This window comes from Rhipicephalus microplus, chromosome 2 (genome assembly GCF_043290135.1).
Source record: "Rhipicephalus microplus isolate Deutch F79 chromosome 2, USDA_Rmic, whole genome shotgun sequence".
In the NCBI taxonomy this organism is placed as follows: domain Eukaryota; kingdom Metazoa; phylum Arthropoda; class Arachnida; order Ixodida; family Ixodidae; genus Rhipicephalus; species Rhipicephalus microplus.
Genome location: NC_134701.1, coordinates 209,407,084 through 209,432,055, shown reverse-complemented (window position 1 = coordinate 209,432,055; position 24,972 = coordinate 209,407,084). Strand labels below are relative to the sequence as shown.

Below are 24,972 nucleotides of genomic sequence, written 5' to 3'. Positions count from 1 at the left end.
CAACGGACGTGCAAGCCTTCAGTGCAAGCTCCGCCGCCACTGCCGACGCTCGGTCCGATCACCGCGTAGAGCTGTTCGCCGGTGTCGGGTGCCGTGCCGACGGGCGAGGCCTCGCCCTATCGCTGCAGGTAAGCGCTTCTTCCTTCCAGGGGCAGCCGACGATACCGCAGACGGCCCGCTCGCTCGCTTCATTTGCGTCGTGCTCGCAGTTGCCAACCACTCGACGCCAGCGCCGCGGCACGCCTTCCATTCATTCTTCTCTGTTTAGGCTATTGAGAGTATAATCAGACGAGGACTGTGGAAAGAAGGAGAAGATGATGTTCGTGCTCCTGGGATGGCTGATACGCGCTCAGGGTAACCGGCCGAGAGAAAAGGAGAGAGAGAGAGTTCTTCATTGTTGTTTGAGTGGAAAAAGAGAGCGTCGTAGGAACCCTCTGTCCGGGGTCTTTAAGGTGACTCCAGCGATGAATCGGACCCGCCGAATCAAGGCTCGGAGGATCTCGTGAGATCCGTTGGTTGTATCGCACGATATAAATCTGTTATCAAATCCTACTAGAGATAACGGCGTCAATTAGAAAAAAGAGTAGCCCTTAATGAATCTCAAGTGTCGACCTCTCAAGTAAACCATTTAGTGTTAATTTTAAATCGTGAATGGATAATTTTTCTTGTAGTAGGAAATGGAAAAATTTTCCACGACCAGATGAGGCTTCGCTGCGATGTGGCAAAAGAATTAGAGTGAGAAATAAACGCTTTTTTGTCGAAAAATGGTCCGAGTGAGCTGGGTACCAAAAAGAACAAAAAACGATCAGTAAGACTGAAAATATTTTAGGCGGAAAACAAACAAAACCACAATACGAGAACACTCTTCTTCTGTCTTTTTCTAAAATATCTTTTTTTTTTTCAGTCCTCATCCAGCTAGCGCTGTAGCTAATCTAAAATACACCAACTCTCCCAAATTCCTCTGCTAGCCCGTTTGCATGCCGTTAGCGTTTGTAAAATCGTCACATCGCTTGAATTGGAAAGATGGCAGGACATAACTCAATAATTTCTTTGGGATTGCCTCAATCACCGAAGCGTACTTGTGAACATGAATCGAGGTATCAATTAGCAAAGCGATGTAGTAAATTAGCCTAAAAAAATGGCAGCATATCCACGGAGTGAATGATGAAGAGTGGGGCGAAGAATTCGTCCGTCCATTCGTTCTTGCTTCCGTCCGTCCATGCGTCCATCAGTGTGACCGTCCATGCGTCCATCAGCCCGTCCGTGCGTGCGTCTGTTCGTGCGTCCGTCCCTGCGTTCGTCCATGCAGCCGCCCCTGCGTCCGTTCATGCGTCCATCCATGCATCTGTCCATGTGTCCGTCCGTTCATCTATTCAACACTCCAAGTACCACCATCTCGCATCTTTTCATCATATATACCCCATATAGAAGCACCGCCATCCAGCGGACATTCCAAGGAGTAAACGAGAGGTGGCACACGCACACTTTCTTACGGCTTGCGCTTCGGGTCCACTTCCCACCTTTAACCACCTCGAGTTCGTGGTATATACTAGTTCACTGTATTCATGGCACTGCGGCTCAATGCTCGCTAAACCTTTTGAAAACCAAGGAGGTTACGCCCGGCGAGTATGACGTAGCCAACTTTTTCAGTGCTCAATGTACATGCCAATGGCTGCTAATGGGAAATGAGAGGCGGAGAATTCGGCTTTTACTTTCTTACGGCTCGCGCTTCGTATCTACTTCCCATTTTTAACCACCTCGAGTTCATTCATGGTATATACAAGTTCGTGGTATATACTAGTTCACTGTATTCATGGCACTGCGGCTCAATGCTCGCTAAACCTTTTGAAAACCAAGGAGGTTACGCCCGGCGAGTATGACGTAGCCAACTTTTTCAGTGCTCAATGTACATGCCAATGGCTGCTAATGGGAAATGAGAGGCGGAGAATTCGGCTTTTACTTTCTTACGGCTCGCGCTTCGTATCTACTTCCCATTTTTAACCACCTCGAGTTCATTCATGGTATATACAAGTTCGTGGTATATACTAGTTCACTGTATTCATGGCACTGCGGCTCAATGCTCGCTAAACCTTTTGAAAACCAAGGAGGTTACGCCCGGCGAGTATGACGTAGCCAACTTTTTCAGTGCTCAATGTACATGCCAATGGCTGCTAATGGGAAATGAGAGGCGGAGAATTCGGCTTTTACTTTCTTACGGCTCGCGCTTCGTATCTACTTCCCATTTTTAACCACCTCGAGTTCATTCATGGTATATACAAGTTCGTGGTATATACTAGTTCACTGTATTCATGGCACTGCGGCTCAATGCTCGCTAAACCTTTTGAAAACCAAGGAGGTTACGCCCGGCGAGTATGACGTAGCCAACTTTTTCAGTGCTCAATGTACATGCCAATGGCTGCTAATGGGAAATGAGAGGCGGAGAATTCGGCTTTTACTTTCTTACGGCTCGCGCTTCGTATCTACTTCCCATTTTTAACCACCTCGAGTTCATTCATGGTATATACAAGTTCGTGGTATATACTAGTTCACTGTATTCATGGCACTGCGGCTCAATGCTCGCTAAACCTTTTGAAAACCAAGGAGGTTACGCCCGGCGAGTATGACGTAGCCAACTTTTTCAGTGCTCAATGTACATGCCAATGGCTGCTAATGGGAAATGAGAGGCGGAGAATTCGGCTTTTACTTTCTTACGGCTCGCGCTTCGTATCTACTTCCCATTTTTAACCACCTCGAGTTCATTCATGGTATATACAAGTTCGTGGTATATACTAGTTCACTGTATTCATGGCACTGCGGCTCAATGCTCGCTAAACCTTTTGAAAACCAAGGAGGTTACGCCCGGCGAGTATGACGTAGCCAACTTTTTCAGTGCTCAATGTACATGCCAATGGCTGCTAATGGGAAATGAGAGGCGGAGAATTCGGCTTTTACTTTCTTACGGCTCGCGCTTCGTATCTACTTCCCATTTTTAACCACCTCGAGTTCATTCATGGTATATACAAGTTCGTGGTATATACTAGTTCACTGTATTCATGGCACTGCGGCTCAATGCTCGCTAAACCTTTTGAAAACCAAGGAGGTTACGCCCGGCGAGTATGACGTAGCCAACTTTTTCAGTGCTCAATGTACATGCCAATGGCTGCTAATGGGAAATGAGAGGCGGAGAATTCGGCTTTTACTTTCTTACGGCTCGCGCTTCGTATCTACTTCCCATTTTTAACCACCTCGAGTTCATTCATGGTATATACAAGTTCGTGGTATATACTAGTTCACTGTATTGATGGCACTGCGGCTCAATGCTCGCTAAACCTTTTGAAAACCAAGGAGGTTACGCCCGGCGAGTATGACGTAGCCAACTTTTTCAGTGCTCAATGTACATGCCAATGGCTGCTAATGGGAAATGAGAGGCGGGGAATTCGGCTTTTACTTTCTTACGGCTCGCGCTTCGTATCTACTTCCCATTTTTAACCACCTCGAGTTCATTCATGGTATATACAAGTTCATTGTATTCATGGCACTGCGGCTCAACGCTCGCTAAACCTTTCTAAAACTAAGGAGGTTACACCCAGCGAGTATAACGTAGCAACGCTTTCTTGTCAGATAGTACTCAATGTACATGCCAATATTAATGGCAGCTAATAGGGATCGCAGCGTGCGCGCTAACTAAAAGCCCACTGATCCTGTCTCTCAATCCCCATTAGCAGCCATTTGCATGTACATTGAGCACTATTTTTTATTGTTCAACAACGCACAGAAGAAGTCTCTCACCGGCACCACTTTGGAGGTCAAAATGTTATACTTGTTACATACTACGGGGGACGAACGGGTGCCGCTATAAGAAGTTTTGTCCCTAATAATTAACCGAAACAGACATGCACTCGATCCCAGTGGAAGATGTGAAGTGGATAATAAGAGAAGCTCGTAAAAGTCTGCATAAATACGACAAAAAAAAAAGACTTTTATTAAAGCATTGTGAATTGTGGTCAGTTTTACACCCAATATCGCAAACTGGCTCGTATTCGGAATGATTTTACTTCGCGAGTTCTTATTGCCACTGATTTTCCCCTTTTGTTAACAATAGCTGACATAAAGATTGGCAAATTTTTTAATAACATTTCTATAGCTTGATAACCTTTTCGTTTTGTATGTGCCAATACAAAACTTGAAGTGCCGGAAAGCGCATCTGTAGCGCCTTTGGTTTACACGTGTGAGGGACGTGACGCTGTCCTTACAGTAAGAAGAGAGCGAAATCATTTATATCTATAGGTATAGCCCTCTGACGTACAACTGAAACCTGGCCGAGCTTGTCACTTGCCCGCGTCTTGCCTTTCTGACGAAGTATGCAAGCTCTCTAACACTTCCCAGCGACGTCCTTCACAACCTGTTTATGGGGAGGTGCAACCAATCACATCACTCATGCATGCATGTGTGTCAACTGACAGCGCCACGGGCGGCATTCCTTAAGCCGCAATAACAACTATTTGCGTTGGGGTTTTTCACGACAGAAAATTTCAACAGTTCCCGGTGAATGTATTCAAGGGGCTAGTTCTTTTGTTAGACACACCCAAACGAATGCAAAATCAGGCCAGAGAAAGCACACGGGACATTATTTGCCTTCAAAATTTTTGTAATAATTAAGATGTCGGTTTCAACTGATTCAAAGTGGAAGAATAACACCCCGGTTCGTTGGAGGTACAACATTGGACGCGTAGTTTGAAGGTTGTTGGTTCAAACCCCATGGACGGAAAGAATGTGCAGCGTAATGCGTTGCAATGTACGTCATAACTGATTTACGTTTTAGTTAGCTTGTACCATTAAATACAATAAGTGATAACCTCTATGCCTTGCTTAGCCTAATCGTTCAGCGTTTTCATTTCGTTGTGTCGAAACAATTCAATTGTCACGCACATAATTGACGAATCCGCCTGGTCATTAGCAAAAAAAAAAAAACTCTTACGAACAACAAGTTTCACGTATACAGTCCCTGTTTCAGCATTCAGCGCGACATTGGCTGAAACTCACAGCACTATATCAATTATGTAGGGGCCTCAGTATTTTCTTTCCTCGTATTTCTGGAAGCGATTACTAACTCATCGAATAAGGTGCTTCAAGTCTTCCATATCAATTGGACGCAGTGGGCTTTCGGGTTGAAGATTAATGAGTCAAATCTGTATATTTATTTCAATAATGACTGTCTTAAGTTGCTTTCAAATGAATGCATTCGTATTAACAGTCAAGGCGATATTGTTAAACTTTCGAATAAAAAGAAAGTATACGTAGGAGCAAACGTAAGTCGACTCGCCTGTCTCACTACTTGTTAGGAAACAAACAAACAAACAAACAAACAAACAAACAAACAAACAAACAAACAGACAAACAAACAAACAAAGAAGCAAGCAAGCAAGCAAGCAGACAGACAGACAAGCGAGTAGGAAATACTTTACATAGCAGCGATTCTTTGTCAACAGGCCATACGTCGAATAAATAAATAAATGAATAAATAAATAAATAAATAAATAAATAAATAAAACTAAACAGGGCTTCTCATGCATCTGCCAAATAAAACTATAAATAATATAGAAGTTGAGCACCATATTATCTTTTTTCTTCTCAGTTGATATGCTAATGCCCTCCTCCACCTTTTTTTTTTTTTTTTTTTGAACGCTTTCTGCGAATAACACGTTTTTGCGCCACCTCCAGGATCGGCCCACCCTCGACTGAGCGGTGACGTCATGTGATGACGCATCCTTATGTGTCGTCATAGTGGCGTCATAAGGACGTCACAAGTTTTGGCGATCTGTAATATGGTGACGTGACGTCCCAATATTTTTTTTGCGTCACGCCGTCGGCGCCCACGGTACATTTTCGCGTTTCATGAGGAATATAGACCCTGTCGTGTTCGCTGAGACCAAATTCAAGTTGTGTTCCGTTCAGTTTCGTTCGGTTCTACGAAATGTCCTGACTTACGATATTTCTTTTTTCCATATTGCCCCTTGCCCGGTAATTGATGAGCCGTAATACTGTTGCCAGACATTGCAACCAGCACGAATGTCCTAATTTTTGTTCTTTCTTTGGTGATTACTGAAGTCAAAGAGTCAGTAATGCTAAAGAAGGTGGAAGATCGATCGAGGAACGCGAGAATAGAGAAAATAAATTAAAGAAACGAAAGGGCCAAGTGGGGCCTAAATCTGCAGTGCATTCGAGTGTTTTTCGAGGCTGAGTTGCCAGGGGTGCTTGTTATATGGAACGCGTTTCCCCTCGCGCCGTGGCCATATATAAATAGCACGGCTGTTGAAAGCACCCAGCTCATAAGGGTGGCAACGCCGTGCAGTCGAGGCCGGTGGCAGATGTCGCTTCTCAAATTCGTCAATCGTACGAGACAATGCCTCTCCGGCAAATAAAAAAATTAAAAAATACTGCAAGTATTTGTAGTTCGTGGTTTTAGTATAGCTAATTGAATGAAAGGGCGGTGGGATGGTTTTAAGGACGAATTTTATGATTGCCAAACTATAGAAGAAAAAAAAACTGAAGAGATGTGCCACACATCGAATCAATCAATCAATCAATCAATCAATCAAGCAACCGACGAACGAATGAACAAACTTGTACCTGATAGGGGAATGAGCAAGAAAGCGACGGGTAGAAAGTCATTTTACCGGTGGTTTTACTGGTCCTCGGTGAAGCCTATGATAACGACGTTGGCGTCAAGAGTGAAAAACGAAAAATATTATAGCCTTGAAGAGCTCGTTCGACTGAAAAATCAAGCAGCTCTGGGCTCAGTAGCGTAGCGTTGGCTTCGCAATTTATTATCTCCGTAATTACGCTACGTTACGTCGAAAATGACAGCAACGTGCAATATATCTGGCATTGCAACGAGGCAGTGATTTAAAAACCGCGTGTACGATTTAAAAACCGCGTGTCCCGGAAACCATTAATGACAGAATATAATTAGAGGCACGCGTTTATAATGACATGATTTCGCGAGAACCCGGTCAAGTGGGTCTCACTTTAGCCGGAAGACTTATCCCGTATTCACGAGCAGCTGGCGTAGTATACTCATTGTCTGTGTAAGATAAAGCTTCAGCTAACGTTGATGCAGCTATTATTCGCGTAGGTGGCCAGAAAGTGATGAAAAAACCAAAGAAAAGCTTCGTACAAGAACTCGGTTTCTGGAATATATAATGCGCTACAGCGCGAGGACAAAACGACGACACAGAGACAAGAAGGACACGAAAGACACGAAAACGTTTTGTTCTCGCGCTATAACTATCGTCATGCCGTACCAACTAGCCCAAGCTGCCACACCGCGCTACAGAAGTTCGAATTTACAATTTCTGCCTTTCAGTGATTCTCTTGTCACTTATGACGCGTGCAGTAAACAACATTAACGTGAACATTAACAACACGTGTCCGGTCACTTGTTTGCATACCCAACAAAAACTTTAACCCCTTCGATGTACGCGCCACTACCTCAGTCGACCAAAACTTTTTTACCTGTGATTGGACTTTGTCGCAATTAAAAATAGAATGATTTTAGGGCTCTGTATGCCTAAAATAATGTTTTAACGCCAGAAAACAGAAATGTTCAAGAGAGGAGCTTAGCCGGACGGCTATACATACTAGATTCGTCACTAGAGAAAAATGGCCGACTATAGTGACAAGCAGCACATGTCAATGAAAAGCTTTCCCAAATGCCGACGCATCTCAGTAATAAAGGAAATACAGATAGAAGGAGTTTCTATGACAGTATATATAGTTTATACATGTCTTGCAATGACGTCACTGAAAGCGCCATGCTGGAGCACTAACATGGAGGACGCGAGGTCTCTGATGCTACGTGAATGTTGTCAAAGCGTCCCAAGCTGGTTATTTAATTACTCATTTACCGAAAGATGTTCCTGCCGCGTTGTTTTCACACAAACGCAACTCGTTCCTCATAAAGGCTGCCGTCGTTCAGTCTTCGTTTTGTTTTCAGAAGTAGCGTTGAGGACGTCACGTGCAAGCCACCTATAAATGTAAAAGCAACAAGGGTTTCCTCAAGTAGAACGATGAAAAACTCCCAAGCATTTCCCCGAGGGTGAACATGGTTAAGTGCGAATGCACGGGGTGATGCTATGAGGGGGAGTAAAGTTAAAATCCGTTGGCGACGCTGATATCGGTGTCAGTAACGCGCCTTATATCCAGATGGTAGCGTTGCCTCCGGGACATCCATCGCACGACCCGCTCTCGACGGGAAACTGAGAGAGAAGGCGGGCGCGCAGCTGCAGCGAGCGAGGAGAGCGGAGGAGCGAGCGAAGGGGGAGGGGGTATAAGGCGCGTTACTGACACCGATATCAGCGCCGCGTCCGTGGCTTATTCGGTAGAGCGTCGCGCTGCGGCCCGCCAAGTCCTCTTTCTTTTAAAGATAGAGAGAAGACTGCGGACGCCGCCGACGGCGGTGAATGGTTTGGGGTCGCTTATAAAGTGTATTCACACTTAAAACATCTTTAGTTTGTGCAGCGAGAAAACAGACGCACATGAGACACGTTTAACGAGCGAGAATTGCGGTCGAAAGATGAAGATTTGGCGCAGCCACGTCGAGGCAGCTACCTACATACCTATTCCGTGTTTGTAAACAGCGGTAGGCGCCATCGCCACACTGATGCGCTTGTTGTGACGTCACGGCGCGCGGGCTCCGCCGAGCCTAAAGCTCACCAGCGCCCTCTATGATCACGTGACAACTGACACAGCAGCTGCAAAGCGGTCTATACGAGCGCAAGGCGTCAGAGACGAGTGTCTCACGCGGCAATAGTCTCCTTCCGTCCATTGGTTCTCAATAATAGCATTGTGGGACAAGAAAAGAACAAGCCCTTAAATTTACATTTCTTTTATTGATCGCTATAGGTGTATGACACTTACGGAATTACAGTGACAGTGAAATTAGACGCGTATGAGTTTCACGGAATCGTGTGGCACGCCACGAAAAGGCGCTCAGACACGTTTTCTTCGCATGCACACTTCTTGAACTAACGAAATAATTCAAAGCAAGGACACAAGATGGTGGTAAATTTTTCTAAGGTATCCCTGGAAAGTTTTTACGCAATAATGAGGTAAGTAAGTCTTTGCAACGTAGTACACACATGCTACTTTATTGCGTTGTTGTGAGAGCAGATAAGCAATACTGGCCAGCAGTATCCTATATACTAAATATTATAGCGCTTGTATTACGCGTTTTGTCATGTTTGGCTTCACACAAGCTATAAACATTTTTTTTCAAAATAAAGAAGTTGTGATTCTTAATTAATCTTGATTACGGCTTTATAAGACAGCTTATAACTCCATATTTCACGTTACTAAAGATTTTCTTTTTATCTCCGGAACCTATAGCTCGGAAATGTTTCTTTTTTTTAACGTTGACCTGGCCGACAAAGCGTTCGTGAAACCGTAGTTAATTTCCTGTTTAAGCGGCGTTGCGTTAAAAGGATGTCGAGGAGCTCTTGCTTTACGTGTTCTTATGCAAGAGTTTCCTTTTCAGGCGCGCAGGCCACGCACGCGATGAATGGCAAGCACATGCGTCAGTAAGTGGCAGCACGCAAGGCCTTTTGCACGGCGCATATGGCACTGCTGGCACGAGAGATCGCGGCACAAAACGAGGAACGGGTAGGTGAGGGCATACGTCAGCACCGGTAATCGGAAAAGCAATGTTCCCCTTCCTGCCTACACTCCCAATAGGGCCCTTGTTAAATGCTGGCTATACCCAGGAAACCAGATGAAAAATGTCTGGTTACCTGGCTTTATCCAGATTTTTTAAGTGGCACCTGATTATTAGAGCAGGAAACGGCTCTTATATATCAGTCACTTCAATGACGTCACCATGATGAATAATACGAGCCATTTTACCATGTGGAGTAACCATAATAACTGTTGGGGTTTCAAGTCGTAGAACCACGATGTGATTATGAGGATGCCCTAGTGGGAGGCTCACATGTGTTTGTACAAATTTGTAGGCTAGAACTTGTGCAACAAAAAGTCAGATATTTATGAAAAAGACAGATATATAAAAATTGTATGTAACAGCATTCTACGTGAAAACTCTAGGAAGTTCGGAGCAGTTATTTCCCTGCCGTTTGGCGACGCTGGAGTTGTGCATCCTGCTGGGTTTCCATGGAGGGTTCGCCTGTGGTGCAGTGGGGGTCCCCTCCTCTGCTTCTTTCTCTCCTTCTCATACACACTTCGCTTTCCCACTTCCTTGCTATACTATACTGTACTGTACATTTCTATCATTGCTGTGCATTACCCTTTTAATAATCTTCGCGTCTTTCCTCCTCATCACTTCTCCCTCCATCACTTCCCACCAAGAGATCCACACCCATGCTGTACAGGATACTGTACACGGTTATGTAACTATTTACCTCCCCTTCTCCTTTCCTTCCTACTTACCCTTACATCATTCCTCCTCACTCGTACTCTCCTTTCACACACCTATTATACTATGCTATATTATACTACACAATTATAGCTACGCTATGTATGAATTGTAATGAACTGCGTGACGTCAACTGTCGGCATGAGATGACAAAAGATGACACGTGACAAGATATGACACCAAAATACACTCCGGGCCTCTAAAGTGCCCCGCACTTAAAACACATGTGTGTTAAGAAAAAAGCGATTAACGATTTAAAGTACGTGGTACTCAACTACTGGAGAGCAGAAAATCGTCCCAGTCACTTGTAGAAACAGGGAAGTTTATTGCATACTAGCGACAGCACTTCAGGTGACTACAACTCCTCGGTGTAACAAAATTACTTCACTGGCACGTACACAAACAAGAGAACATACACATAGTGCAACTTGCAGCACTGCAATACTCTTGTAGTGGAAAACGACGCTTACCACAAACTGCGCTATGACAGGCCAAGATTTATGGACATAATATGAGTGGGTTGAAGCCATACCACAGGGTGGCAGGCTTTGGGTGCTTATATGCCACCTAATAGCCAATGACAAATTTCTCCAAGTGTTTTGTGAGTTCGTACCCCTGAAGATTGATTCTTCTACTTTTGTTGTTTTTTTGTTGACCTCTCACGTTTTCGTTAACTGATGGCGCAATATACTCAGGTCACACCAAAAGAAGAGGGACCGGTTGCATCATATATATTTTCATTGCCATATATGAAACGAAACAAAACAGCAATAAATAAAGACATCGACTACCAATATTGCTGAGAGGAAGGCACGAGTCGCTAAGAGGCACGTTTCACAATGTCGGCGACAGTGTTGGTGACGACACGTCCTCCAACAAAACGAGTTTTAGTGTACAGACTCTCTCGTGCAGAGTCCATTTGCTTGCTTTAGTTTCATTATTTTTTTTTGTTTATCTCATGTTATACGTGTGTGATGAAAAGCTAGCGAATTCATGGAGCGTTGCGTTTCGACGAGAACGGAACCCCGTGTTTATGCGAGCACTTTCATTTTTTTTAATTTCTTCGTTAGCACTGGGATGTTGTTCATGAATATGGATGTTTTGAATCGCTAGTACTTGAGAGCAGAAACCCATTGGCAGGGAGTCAAGGGAAAAATAAACTTGAAAGGAGAAACGTCAAGTCAATGTAATGCTATATGCGCAGACTGGCTTTAAAATCGCACAAAAAATGATAGCACAAGTCGAATAATGCAGCTACGCTAATTACGTTATCGGTGTTTTATCCTCCTCACCTGCCCAATGACTGCGGCGCAAGCGCATGCTACAGTGGCTCAGTGACTGGTACGCATTGCGGAGGAGGGCATGAAGTGGTACTCTGGACTTGCGTCCACAGAAACCACACTTTGATGCTGTTGAAACACTGCACTTCAGGAAAACACAAGTAATAAAGCTGTAATCTGTAGACCTTATCTGCACTGGCCTAGCCAGGGAGTAGCACACCGGGCCCAAGCCCCTCCACCCTCTCCGCCTTTCTGCTTCGAAAATATTTCCCCCCGTAGGATACAGAATATAAGATGACACTCGACCTATACGCGTACCTGCTCGGACCCCGTATCGCATCAAACTCCGCGTCGCAGAAAGCGTCACTCGAGGCACACCTCGTGTCAACGCTTTTTCTGTGTACCTGACTGACTTCTTCTAGCTGTTTGTCAGAAAAAAAAAACTTCGTTGTATGAAACGCGTCCCGAGGACGTTACTAGAATAAAGTGGACGATAGGTTGTGTTTGCGAACTATTTGTCAAATTTAAACTAGCAGCACCCTTCTGTTTACACGGTTCTCCGTCAGTGACCGTCACCTTTTACTAGGCGTCGGCCAAAACTTGTGTCCTACGAGACAAAAGAATGCGGTGTAAAAAGATGAAGTAATGTTTTAAAACATGATAGTAAATCAAACGATAAGGAAATATAGAAATGACAAAACTAATACAACCGTGCGAATCGTTAGCAACAGAATTTCTATAAATACCATTCACAGGAACCCTGAAGTATGTTGAAAGTCAGTGGGTTTTCAAGCTTTCCTTTCCTCCACTTTTCCGATTCTAGAAGGGCTTCTATTCTTCTTCCTTTCTTTTTCACTTGACGTTGTTTTCTTCTTTTTTTAAGAAAAATGGAGAACTAGTGGGATGTAAATGGGCTTTGCTAAAAAAATTATGACCGTATCTCGACCATTTTCGAACGTCTTTAGAAAAAAATAAGCCATTTTTTCAATTTTCGATGACATATTTTCGTTTCTGCCAGAATCATTTCTGTAAATCTGTTTCTGACTGAACTAGTCGATAACGCTTATAAATATATTTTTTTTCACCATTATCGTGTCTCTTATAGCGCTACCTACACGTGAATGAACAAAAAAACCTAACACTGTCAGAATGTTTAACACACTTAAAAAAGAAGAAGTATACAAACATAATTCCGCATCGTTTCTCTCTTTCTAGGTCTGAACCAAGCTCGATTGCCGACGACTCGAGGGAAAACTTGAGATTAAATATTTATACTTACAAGATTCAGACAGCTACGGCTCCTGAAGTCCCTCAAATTCGATTACTTTAGCACAAAAGAAAATCATGGGGCTGCCTAAGTTCAAGGTACGTTTTTCTCACTTTACCTTTTTTTGTCTTATGAGCGACGGATTAGCGTTAGCATTATCATGTTATTCCCGGTTTCGTTCTTGCTATGTTTATTTACATGACTGATTAAAGTCTTATAGGGTCATTGATATGTGCTGACTTATTTGCATTAATGTGCACTGGATCTTGTGGAATGACCTGTCGATTTCTGCCCTTTCCAGATCATGCTCCACAGTCACCTCGAAGGTCACCTTCGGCACACTACCATTTGGGAGCTGGCTCAGTTGAGTACCTTACACTTATTACTAAATGAAGACACTCGCAATAAACGCCTGCACCCCCCCCCCCTCCCTATTCATGATAGCTATCATCATCGCTTCTCTTGGTGTTGGAGTTTCCTTCCACATATATCGGGTAATCGTCAACGCTGATTGTACGAAATCATACGCCGACATCCGAACACATAAGTGAGATCGCGTCGATCGCTGTGCCACTCGTGACAAATCCCAACGGCATTGACAACGTTGCACACGAGACAAAAATATATTTGGTGTTCAGCTCACCCCGCACTTGTAACACTATTATTGTGGAGGAAAAAAGATAGCATTCAAGGCGGTGAATGTCTGTTAACAGAAGGCAAGGACAACAGCAAAGCTAGGATATTCTAGTTATAACTAGAGACTGCTCATTTGGCGTTGTTCGCGATGTTATACGCACAAACGCCTTGCGTTTCCTAAAAATAGCAATGTTGCAAAGCTAACCTTGAAACTTTTTTGTTTGGAGCTCGCATAAATGTGTACTACGTATGCATAGTGATACTAATATTATAAAAAATTCACCCCGGATGCGTAATGAAGCTCCTCAATAAATATGTGTCAGTTATTAGGTATTGTTTATGCAGTCACCTTAATTAATTGAACCTAAACAAATAAAACAATTAGGCATACACTCGGATTCAGTAGACTACGTAAAAAGAAAATGCCTCTTTAAAATCTCAAACGAAAAGAATTAGCTGATCTTCGCGCAGGACACACATTTAAAGTGTGTGTGTGTGGTTGCACGCTTCTGTTCGTAGGGCAAAGATTATCGACCTTGGCTACAGCAGCCTCCAGGACATCATCATGAAAACCCAGCCGGAGCGAGGAAGCACCCTACAGAACTACCTCAAGGAGATGCCGAATTTTCTCAGGGTTGTGGCGTAAGTATGTTTGTGCGGGTGCATTGATCAGTACTCGAGAATGTATAGATCATAGATGTTGTTCACTTGCCGGAAGCAAGAAAGATGTTGCTTGACGCAGTGCGCACGTATGGAGCTGTAATGATCACAAGAGAAGCTCAAAGGGGCAATAAATAGCAAAAACGATTCTTCGCGTAATAACAAAGCACGATTTCACAATCCCGAACACACCAGTCTTACAGGGACACGGCGTTTAGTAAGCTAGAAAACGTGCAAAAAGAAAATGCCGACGGAGACGCCCTCTTGAGATTCACGCAACGAACACCATGACGTCGTGAAATTTGAAGGCGTCTACTGGGTCCTACGTAGCTCCTAATAGATAAAGAATGAAGTACATTGCCATCTGTGGTCGGTGCTATACACCTAGCATGCAAAGCTTCAGAAAATTTCATCGTGTCAATGTCACGAAAATACGAAATATACATTTTGAAATTTCTGACGTAACGCGCGCAGATTTGGGTGCTAAATTTAAAAATGAATATTCAACCTCAATTTGCCCAGCTAGCAATGAAATGATGATAATGAAACATATGACATTCTGAAACCATAGTTATCAGAGTACAGTTTGTGAATCGAAAGCGAGTAATTATTTTTCTTTAGTGTCCCCTTAAGTTTCCCCGGTTGACATCGCCAAGCCTTTTCACTCGCATACGTCACTGCCGGGTGGTAGCTGGACCCGAATTCACGAAGCGATTGTTTGAAACTTTTTTTTTATTTTGACAGCCACGTACGCACTAACACACGGACGTGGACTGTTTATGTAAATATATGGCATGGGTTCACACTCACAAAACAGTAAACGGTTACACGCGAATACCCTTTTCAAACCATGGCCAACATTTGAGACAGTCGATTGTAAAACTAGTCTAGGGACCAGCCCATTGTGAAATTTGTACGTGATATTATTTATTGTTAATGCGATGTATCATAAAAAAAGCAATCATTCAAAAAAAGCACTTTTGCTACAATTTTTTTTTTTTTGCGGTAAAAGGTTCTAGCAAACACTGAAGCTGGACCTATTATCAGCAATGGAGGTCCGTTACTGGCAAATAAATTTCATGACACTTGCAATAAAAAAATTTGTAAATTTGGTACTTGATTTCTTTACTATTCACAAGCAATACACCAATTCAGTATATTCTAATTGGCATTATGCTCGGCGCACAAAATATCGGTGGTATGGTCTTACTCTTACACTTCTTTTTTTCTTTGCCCGAGGGTATAAATTACCAACGATGTACAGCACTGGAATAGAACTGTGGATCAAAACTGAGTAGAACTAGCGCATCATAAAGGCATGCCACAAACGTGACAAAAAAAAAAAAAGAAGACTCGTCGCTCATGCACGGGCACTGCCTAGAATAAAAATCACGTATCCGTTCCCTTCATCCTGCGTCGGGCCATACTCCACGCTAAGCACGTAACAAGCAATCATGCGTCACCTGCTAGCCGACAGAAAAAAATTACTGCTGTAAACAGGAGGTTGCGAGACACGTAGCATCGACGTGCAGTGTGAAGAGCCGAGTGAGATTGTCTCGCCTGAAGCAACACATTTCGGTTATACGCAAACAGAAACGCGTGTCGCTACATTACGCGTCATCGGAAACGTAAGTGAGTTTTTTTGTTGCTGCTCTTCAAGCATGAATTTTCTTTTTTTGGCCCAAGTCACAACAAGAATGGTAGATATTATTTTCTCTGTTTTTATTGATCGTTTCAGTGTACATGTACGATAGATAGATAGATAGATAGATGGATAGATAGATAGAGATAAATAGATAGATAGATAGATAGATAGACAGATAGATAGATAGATAGATAGATAGATAGATAGATAGATAGATAGATAGATAGAGAGAGAGAGATAGACAGATAGATAGATAGATAGATAGATAGAGAGATAGACAGATAGATAGATAGATTGATAGATAGATAGATAGATAGATAGATAGATAGATAGATAGATTGATAGATAGATAGATAGAGAGATAGACAGATAGATAGATGGATGGATAGATAGATAGATAGATAGACAGATAGATAGATAGATAGATAGATAGATAGATAGACAGATAGATAGATAGATAGATAGATAGATAGATAGATAGATAGATAGATAGATAGATAGATAGATAGATAGATAGATAGATAGATAGATAGATAGATAGATAGATAGATAGATAGATAGATAGATAGATAGATAGAGTGACGCGGGCGGAGCAAGCTTCTTGTTCCCCATGCTACGGTGCGAACGCGGTAACGAAAATTTCTGTTCCTTTCAAGTCTTACTCTTTTCTTTCAACATCCCAGGTTACTGCCCTAAGCTGCACCTCGTTAAAAAAAAAAGTGTTGACAGGGAAATGTTTACTGGAAACGGTGATTGGTGCGGCACTGAGCACGCAACGACCACGTGCCGGGATGGCCACACGTGCAGGGGCGACCGCGCCGCACTGGAGCGGGTCGCCTTCGAGGTCGGCGAGGACCAGGCGAACCAGGGCGTGCTGTACAGCGAGATGCGGCTCTTCCCGCACCTCATGGCCAGCCAGCACACGCTGCTCAAGCTGGGCGAGGGCCCCCACACTGTGCGCACGGCCGCCGAGGCGGTCGATGCGGTACTCGAGGGATTTCGGCGAGCCGAAAGAGAGCACGGCATCATGCTCAGGCTGGTGCTGGCCTGCTTCAGAGACAAACCGGGTGCGTGTGTACGGATGCGTGCACGCGCGGAAACACGTAGGCAGGAACAGATGCGTCAGTTTAGGCATAGAGTTTCTTACACCAGAGGGAACTCTGTCGCTAGTGTCTATGGGAGCTGCAACGCACGGCGCCTCAGCAAGCATGGGAATGATGGGTAGTACACACATTTGTCTAATATTCGTACTTCTGGCCTGCTTTTGGCTCCGTGTGTGTTCGTGTGGCTTGGAGCTGTTTTCTTACGAAACAAGTATCGGCTAATGTTCAGCGGTTGCGCTTCACCATTTTATTTTTTTTTAGGCTTACTTTCCAAATCTGCTCACGAAGTTCAAAAGGGTTCAATCTTTCCTTCAAAACAAAACCGAAACACAGCAATAAAGGAAGCCGCAAGTACGATTCGCCGCCCGCAAATACGAAGACTAGGCAAATGTGTGTGCTACCCATCATTCCCATGGTCGCTGAATGATCGCAGCGGCAGAGTGCCCTCTAGTTAATTTTAGGAAACTCTATGAGTTTAGGGTATCCTTTTATCCACCATGGTGGATAAGTGGGAACTCATAAAAGAACAATGGCGGGCTTTTGGGGCCGAGCTCACAAGTATTCACAAGTACGTTCACAAGTGTCCAGCTGCTGCAATACCAAGGGCGTAGCTGGAAATATTTTACGGGGAGGGAAGCCACCTCCTTGATATCAAGGGGGGAATGCGGCATCTCCTTAAAATGGCCCTCTTTCGCTCCATATGCCATGGCGAAAAATTTTAGGAGGGTAAGGGGCACGGCCCGGTGGACCACCACCCTCTGGCTACGACACTGGGCGATACCTTTGAGGCCTAGCAAGAGATAAAAATAACTTTTTCATTAGGAATGTTCATTAACGACACGAGTGTCGGTCAAGCTGCCTGCTAGTTTCACATCTTCTCTTGTACGCCTTTCTATATGACAGACAAAACAAGTACCTTGGTGATCAGGTAAGATACGTTTAGATGCCAGTTTGGAAAATAATCAGTATACAAAGGTTTTGGTGGGTAAAAAAATACAAAACGTTCAGCTGTGGCACGAGAACAAAAAGCACACATGCATCAGCTCAGTGACTGCGGAGTTATGTACAATGTATAGCGGACGGCTCCATTCAATTGAAGATAGAGCTTCGAAGGGCTATATATTTTATAACTACATATTGGCCGTAAAAATCTCAAATAGTGCCTACCTCTACAATTGCATTGCGCTTTCGATTTTTCCTACAAACTGGTCACTTGTGTTGAATCTGTTGATCCTAAGCAGATGATACAAGAAAAGAGGAGTACTGTTGTTTTTAATTTTTGACAGCTATAACTCTTACGAAAAACAAACAAACAGAACAACTTGTGAAGTGCAATTTCTAGAACTTAAATGCAAAGGAACGTCATACGTCGTGGCAGGCAAATGTACGTAATTTGTCTGTCAAAGAGAAAAGCTACAATCGGTTAATCTGAGGATTCGTTCTCGATTATGAAACGAAGAATTAACGTGGGTTGTAAAGGTCTTACGCCACCCTATACGACTACGTTTCACGATTAAGAGAAAACATTAAAGTGTTTTGCACAACAACCAACAAACACCGCATAAAACGGTGCGCTGAATGCCTAAAATATTCTCCAGAGGTCCAACACAGCCGGCCTCGACTGCACCAACACAAGCTATAGAAACGACCCCATAACTTTTCATTTGCCCTGCAGAGTGGGCGGAGGAAGTGGTCAGCTTGTGCCACGGGTACCGGGACAAAGGCGTCGTCGGAATGGACGTGTGCGGAGTGTTCTTCCCCAAGAGGACCGAGACCGAGGGAGAAGAGATCCTGCACCCGGACGTCATAAAGGCATTCCAGGTGGGCGGATTTGCTCACTTGGTACGCTCTGCAGTTCCCCTAAGGTGGGCTAAGCTCACTCTCCTGACAGAACGGCCACTTTCTTTCTAGCTATACGAAAAAATAAATCTGTTTGTCGATGCAGCTCTCATATGGTAATGCTTTTTGCAGTCTGAGGAAGCTCTTGAGCAGGACGAAAAGTAGCGCAATGTGTTGCACGTGCAAAAAAAGTATACCTACAGAATTATTAAGAATGGCCTTTCTTCATTACCCATATTTTTTATTTTTTTGGTGGGTTCACACGTACCGATACTGCACAGTCGGCTATGGAACGCCGCAGTTGAGGGCTCGCCCACAGAAAGAGAAATAATTCAGAGGAAGGCCGGAGAAGTTAACCAGGGGTAGTTGTGGTTGACTTTGATTACTCTGCGTGGCGGAAGGGATTGCTAGCATGAAAAGAGAAGGAGGGGAAAGAGCATCGGGGAGGGGGAAATAGGGAGTCCTTGCCCTAACGTATACCAAATACCAACTAGCCCACATTTACGTTTTGTTAGTGCAGCATACAGACTGTTGCAATACTTCCTCGTGGTTTCTTATCTACGGCTGGCGAGTCGCCATGTTGAGAATGTGAATTGTCTTTTTTAGAGAAGCAAACTACTTCGAGCCCATTTCGTGTATCTTGTATGTACTTATGATAACTGTGTCTCTGTGTAGTATTGTGAAATATAAAGTTTTACAATAATTTTGAATACAAAAACAAATCAGATCACTAAATACAAATAATATATTGGCAAAACATAAGGTAATAAGGAAAAAAATGAATTGACGCAACATGAAGACAGACAAGGCTGCTAGAAAAAATAGTCCAATGGAAGCAATTCTGTTTCGCTATTTTGAGTACATATTGTTCAAATACTTTGATTGCAGCGACGAATAAAAAGATTTATTAAGAAAATGGGTTTGTTAGCTGAGAGCCCCAATATCTAGGAAGCATATCGAGGTGTAAGCCTTCTTTTCGAATCCAGTCTTCAGGTTTAAAACGTGCAGTTTTTATTGCTCTTGTTATTTCCTTTTGCGCATATGCATTTACCTATAGATATAGTTCAGCGCGTATACACAGGGTTTGCGCCGCCAGCGACGTCGGCCAATCCGTCTCTTACACGATGCCACAGCGCATGCGCATTTCCCTGGCGAAAAAACAGCGAAGCACCCTTTAATCTCCAAGGCTCTTCGTTCTTACAATAACGCTTGTCCCGGCTCCTACTAAAACGCTACCAAAACGCCAAAGGGCAGTACAGAAAATGGAAAAGGTGGATTCCATATATATCTTAAGGGCGAAGCTCCTTAAGCCGTGGGCCGTGCGTCCGCAATATATTTAGTAGTAGTAGTAGTAGTAGTAGTAGTAGTAGTAGTAGTAGTAGGAGTAGTAGTAGTAGTAGTAGTAGTAGTAGTAGTAGTAGTAGTAGTAGTAGTAGTAGTAATAGTAATAGTAATAGTAGTAGTAGTAGTAGTAGTAGTAGTAGTAGTAGTAGTAGTAGTAGTAGTAGTAGTAGTAGTAGTAGTAGTAGTAGTAGTAGTAGTAGTTATTGTATGTAGCCACCTCCACAGCCGAACTAGAGGAGCGGCGCGCGCGCTTCTTTTGAATTGAGGAAGAAACCCGCGCACTTGAATCATAAAAAAAAAGATAGTTTCTGATGAAATAAGTTACAGAGACGATTATCAGTGACTCAATCTCCAATCAAATGTGTCTTGATATTGAGGCTTACTAAAAAAAGCTAGAAACAGAAGGACGCACTGTGAGCACTATCTGACCAGAAAAGGTTGTCACTTTAAACTCGCCAAGCGTAAGCTTCTTGGTTTTAGCAAGGTTTTGCGGGGGTTGGGCCGCAGTGCAATGAACTAGCGGCGGTGAAAGGTCGGAACTAGACACGAAGCGCAGGCCGTAATAGAGTGAGCGCGTGCCACTCCTCTAGTTTGGTCGTCGTGCTACCTCTCGTTTAGTCCTCGGAATGTCCGCTGGATGGCGGTACTTCTATATGATGAATATATCATGAAAAGATGCGAGATGGCGGTACTTGGAGTGTTCACTAGATGGACGGACCGATGAGCAAACGCACGAATGGATGAATGAACGCACAGACGAACGCATGGATGGGTGGATGCATGGACTGACGCACGGACGGACTGACGGTTGCTTCACCCCACTCATCATCATGCACTCCGTGGATATGCTGTGACTTTTTTGTACCCAACGCGTGAACCGTGCCGCGGCAATCAGCGTAATTCGAAGTTCAATCAACTTCGGAATTATACGAATTATATAGGTTCACTGCTGAAGAAGCCGGCGTGCGCTACATCGGGCATGCGCGTTTTCTGTGGTGAGCGTGTCTGCGGATCCGAGTTTTTTGGCTGACTCGTACACATATTTCGCTATCTGTTTGTCTGCTCATGCTTTTGGGTTGACGCTCGAGTGTTGTTTTTCTCGCTGTGTGCACAGTTTGAGTTTCCATCACACACGGAAAGCGTTGCGTTAAAGCGCTTTGGGAGCCGGAAAATGGCGGCATAGGTTGTGTCAGAAATGAAGGTGAACCATGTGTGTACATAGAAGAGCGTATACTGAAGGCTTTGGAGGCAGTCCATGTCGCAGTAGCCCATGATATAGCTGGTCTACACTTCCATGTGACTTATAATATTTTCTGTGACTTGTTATTTTTGTAATGCGCTTCATTTCTCTGGTTATCCAGAGAGCGGCCACATTGGGCGTGCACCGGACGGCGCACGCTGGCGAGGCGGGTCCGGCCACCAACGTCTCCAGGGCCATCGAAGAACTGCGCACGGAGCGGATAGGACACGGCTACGCAGCCATGCGCGAGGGCGGTGCCCCCTTGCAGCTGGCACTCGACAGGGGCATCCACTTCGAAGTGTGTCCCAACAGCAGCTACCTTACTGGAGCCGTGAGCCCTGGGGAGAAGCACCCGATGCTCTGGTCAGTGCTCGATGGAGTTCTTGAAGTCTAGCGTGACTTACAGTACGCCTGTACGTGTCCCACGTGAGACGGTAACTACAGGACTCCTCGCACCAGCGTGTTTGTTCTCCTTTTCATTCGACATACGCGGCGGAGATTGTCGTTTTATTTCTTACCTTAACGCCCTTATAATTTCTTGGAGAGCTTGAAGAAAGCAATAGCCCCGCCGCGGTGGTCTAGTGGCTAAAGTACTCGGCTGCTGACCCGCAGGTCGCGAGATCGAATCCAGGCTGCAGCGGCTGCATTTCTGATGGAGGCGTAAATGTTGTAGGCCCGAGTGCTCAGATTTGGGTGCACGTTCAAGAACCCCAGCTGGTCGAAATTTCCGGAGCCCTCCACTACGGCGTCTCTCATAATCATATGGTGGTTTTGGGACGTTAAACCCCACAAATCAATCAATCGATCATTTAAAAAAACAATAACACAGCGAAGTCCAACTACCGTTCATTGACCAAATCGGTATCTTAGCAATAATGTATCATGGTGAACCACAGCGAAGCTATAGACCCAGACGAGGACAGTTGCGCTGTGGTAGTACATGCATCACAAACTTGTCAGAATTTTAACGTTATTAATTTATTATTGAGAAGCTTTTAATAAACAAAGTACCATGGCCCAGCTAATGCAATATTCTACTGCAAATATCCTTCTTTTTGCGCTTTGTGAATTGTCCAAGTGGCACTTCGCATGGCTTATGCTTGCTTATTATGAAGAATAAAATTGAATGGATGGCATACTGACATCGGCGCAAGCCCAACGCAGCACATGTTGATGCATGCTCATACTGCTCCCGACCTTTAACGTAGCCTAAGTAAACTTCCCAATAATATCGCGGGTTTCCATGTATGGGTTTTGATGCTGTCCTCGAGCACCTGTAATTGCGAGTGGGCTCGGTGCTTCGGTATTAATGGCCGACATGACGTATACCGATTCTATTTCGATTGTTTGTAAGTGCGGAGCACTTCTTTTCTTTTCAAGCTTCGATCGCTGTCAGCCTGAACGGCACTCTTTCCACACATTATTACTTGAATCAACAGGCCGGTTGCCTTTTTGTGATAAGAAAAAAAACATAATGGGTGGTGCGTAAAGGAACGGTTGTATTATACCCGTCCCACCTTGCAGATGCAACGTTCTTTCATACAACCCGTGCCTGTGTCGTCGATTATGTGCAGCCTACGCGACCTCTGCGCCAGCTACTCTCTCAACACGGATGACCCAACAATCACGCACACGAGAATCTCGGACGAGTACCAACTCGCCCTCAAGTTGGGCTTCCTACCCGATGACATCCTGGAGTCGGTGAGGGCTCTCCTCTTTCTTACTGCAAATGCAAAACAACTTCAAAACAATAACGTTAGCCAAACGACAAACCAATATTGTGTTATGAGAATAATTTGTGTGGTTCCTCGTGCATAGGTTAATATGAAACAAAAAAAAGTGAGCACCATACTTCACAGTGTCCGAGGTTTACTTGCGATAGTTCAAGAAATTATCGTGGGTTTGTACATATATTCGTTGAGTCTGCCATTGTTTTCACTTTTGTGCCTTCTTACTTGCACGAAGCCACGCCTACATTGTCACCGGGATCGACTACGCGATGGGACGAGGGTTAGGAAGCGAACCTAATTGAACAATAATTTTTTTTAATTGTTGGAGTTTAACGTCTGTAGCAGAACAATGATACTGCTCGCAGAATACGCGGCACTCAAAATTTTGACTCAGAGATCACTCCCAAACGAACTAAGCACTTCAATTCCAAGGTTTTACATGACGGAAACCTCGATATGAACATGGGGCGCACCGTATCAGGTGAACAACCTGAGGAATCAAACTAGCGGATAGTCTATGCTAAGCGCATGAGCTTTCAGTCAAGAAACATCCACAAACCTATTTGGTTACGTCCGGAATGACGATTGGTTAAGTCTTCTCTTGCAAATACGGCTAAAGTGTAAACGATGCTTTTTTATTTTATCAGCATTGGTTCAGGGTTGGAACTTACGAATATTTTCACCCATAAGAATTATTTTTTTGGGAGCATTGTTTGGTCACCCTGACTAATGCTATGCCTAATATTGATAAGATAACACTTTCTCATATGATCAATTCTTGGGCAACATGTTTTTGCGAATGCTGGCCCATCTAGTTCGAGATTTGATAAAGAAATGAAGTCGAGAGTTTGGCGAAATCTCGTGTGTTCGGGATGAAACATTTGTGAAAATATCGATAGACTTTAGCGAGGTGACAAAAATATTTACTGACGTTTCGGCTCCCGCAAGAAAGCCTTGTTCACAAGCCATGCTGAAACGTAAGTAAATATGCAAATCACCTTGGTACGCACCCATCAATGTTCTCACCTGGATAACGAAGTGTAGTAGGCTGCATGCCTAATACATTCGGCCAGGCATTCTCATATCATGAATGGTAGTCTACAACTGACCCTCAAGAGGAAGGTATACCAAAGCTGCATTCTATTGGTACTTACCTATGGTACAGAAACCCCAAGGCTTACAAAAAGAGTTCAACCTGAAATGAGGATGTCGCAGCGAGCAACGGAAAGAAAAATGATAGGTGTAACCTATGGACCGGACATCTAGAACGTAGGCAGTATAAGCGCTGGTCATTGAGAGTATCTGACTGGATTCTAAGAGAAGGCAAACGCGTGAGGGGCATACGGAGAATTGGGTAGGCAGGTGAGATTAGGAAGTTTGCAGGCATACAAAGCGGAAGTAGAAAGCACAAGACTGGGTTGATTGGCGAAACATGGCAGGGGCTTTGTCCCTGCAGCGGGCGTTGTCGTAATGATGATGATGATGATGTTTTTTACCTTTTCTTTTTAAGAACCGCGCCGCCATCGAGGCATCCTTTCTGTCACCGGAGGAGAAGAGGGAGCTGCGCAACAAGTTCGAGAGACTCAACGCATCGTCGAGCGCCAGTTGCTGCTTTTACGATTCCAGCCCGAAGAAAAGTGTAAAAAACGGTGACGTCTCTCCGAATCAGATAGAACCAAAGAGCGTCGTAGTCAGCCATTGAACAACGCCGAAGACACCAGAACGCCTCCCTCAATGCTCCGTCTACAACATAGAAATGAGTTAATAAATAAATTAGGCTTCGGTACCTGCTGTACAGTAAA

The 24,972-nt window shown here is 44.1% G+C and overlaps 1 protein-coding gene across 2 annotated transcripts; it reads left to right on the top strand.

The window, feature by feature from the left end:
- On the top strand, window positions 1-24,972 carry LOC119170460 (adenosine deaminase-like). 2 transcript variants are annotated; one of them, XM_075875170.1, is made up of 9 exons: window positions 1-128; window positions 12,922-13,071; window positions 13,275-13,336; window positions 14,129-14,251; window positions 16,722-16,981; window positions 18,693-18,838; window positions 21,562-21,803; window positions 23,015-23,141; window positions 24,681-24,972. In XM_075875170.1, the coding sequence occupies exons 2-9, from the start codon at window positions 13,051-13,053 to the stop codon at window positions 24,870-24,872; spliced, it is 1,173 nt and encodes a 390-aa protein (XP_075731285.1). In that variant the 5' UTR covers window positions 1-128; window positions 12,922-13,050; the 3' UTR covers window positions 24,873-24,972. The 2 variants fall into 2 exon arrangements, with proteins under 2 accessions (XP_075731285.1, XP_075731291.1); XM_075875176.1 differs by lacking the exon at window positions 1-128 and having other exon boundaries at window positions 12,992-13,071; window positions 16,598-16,981.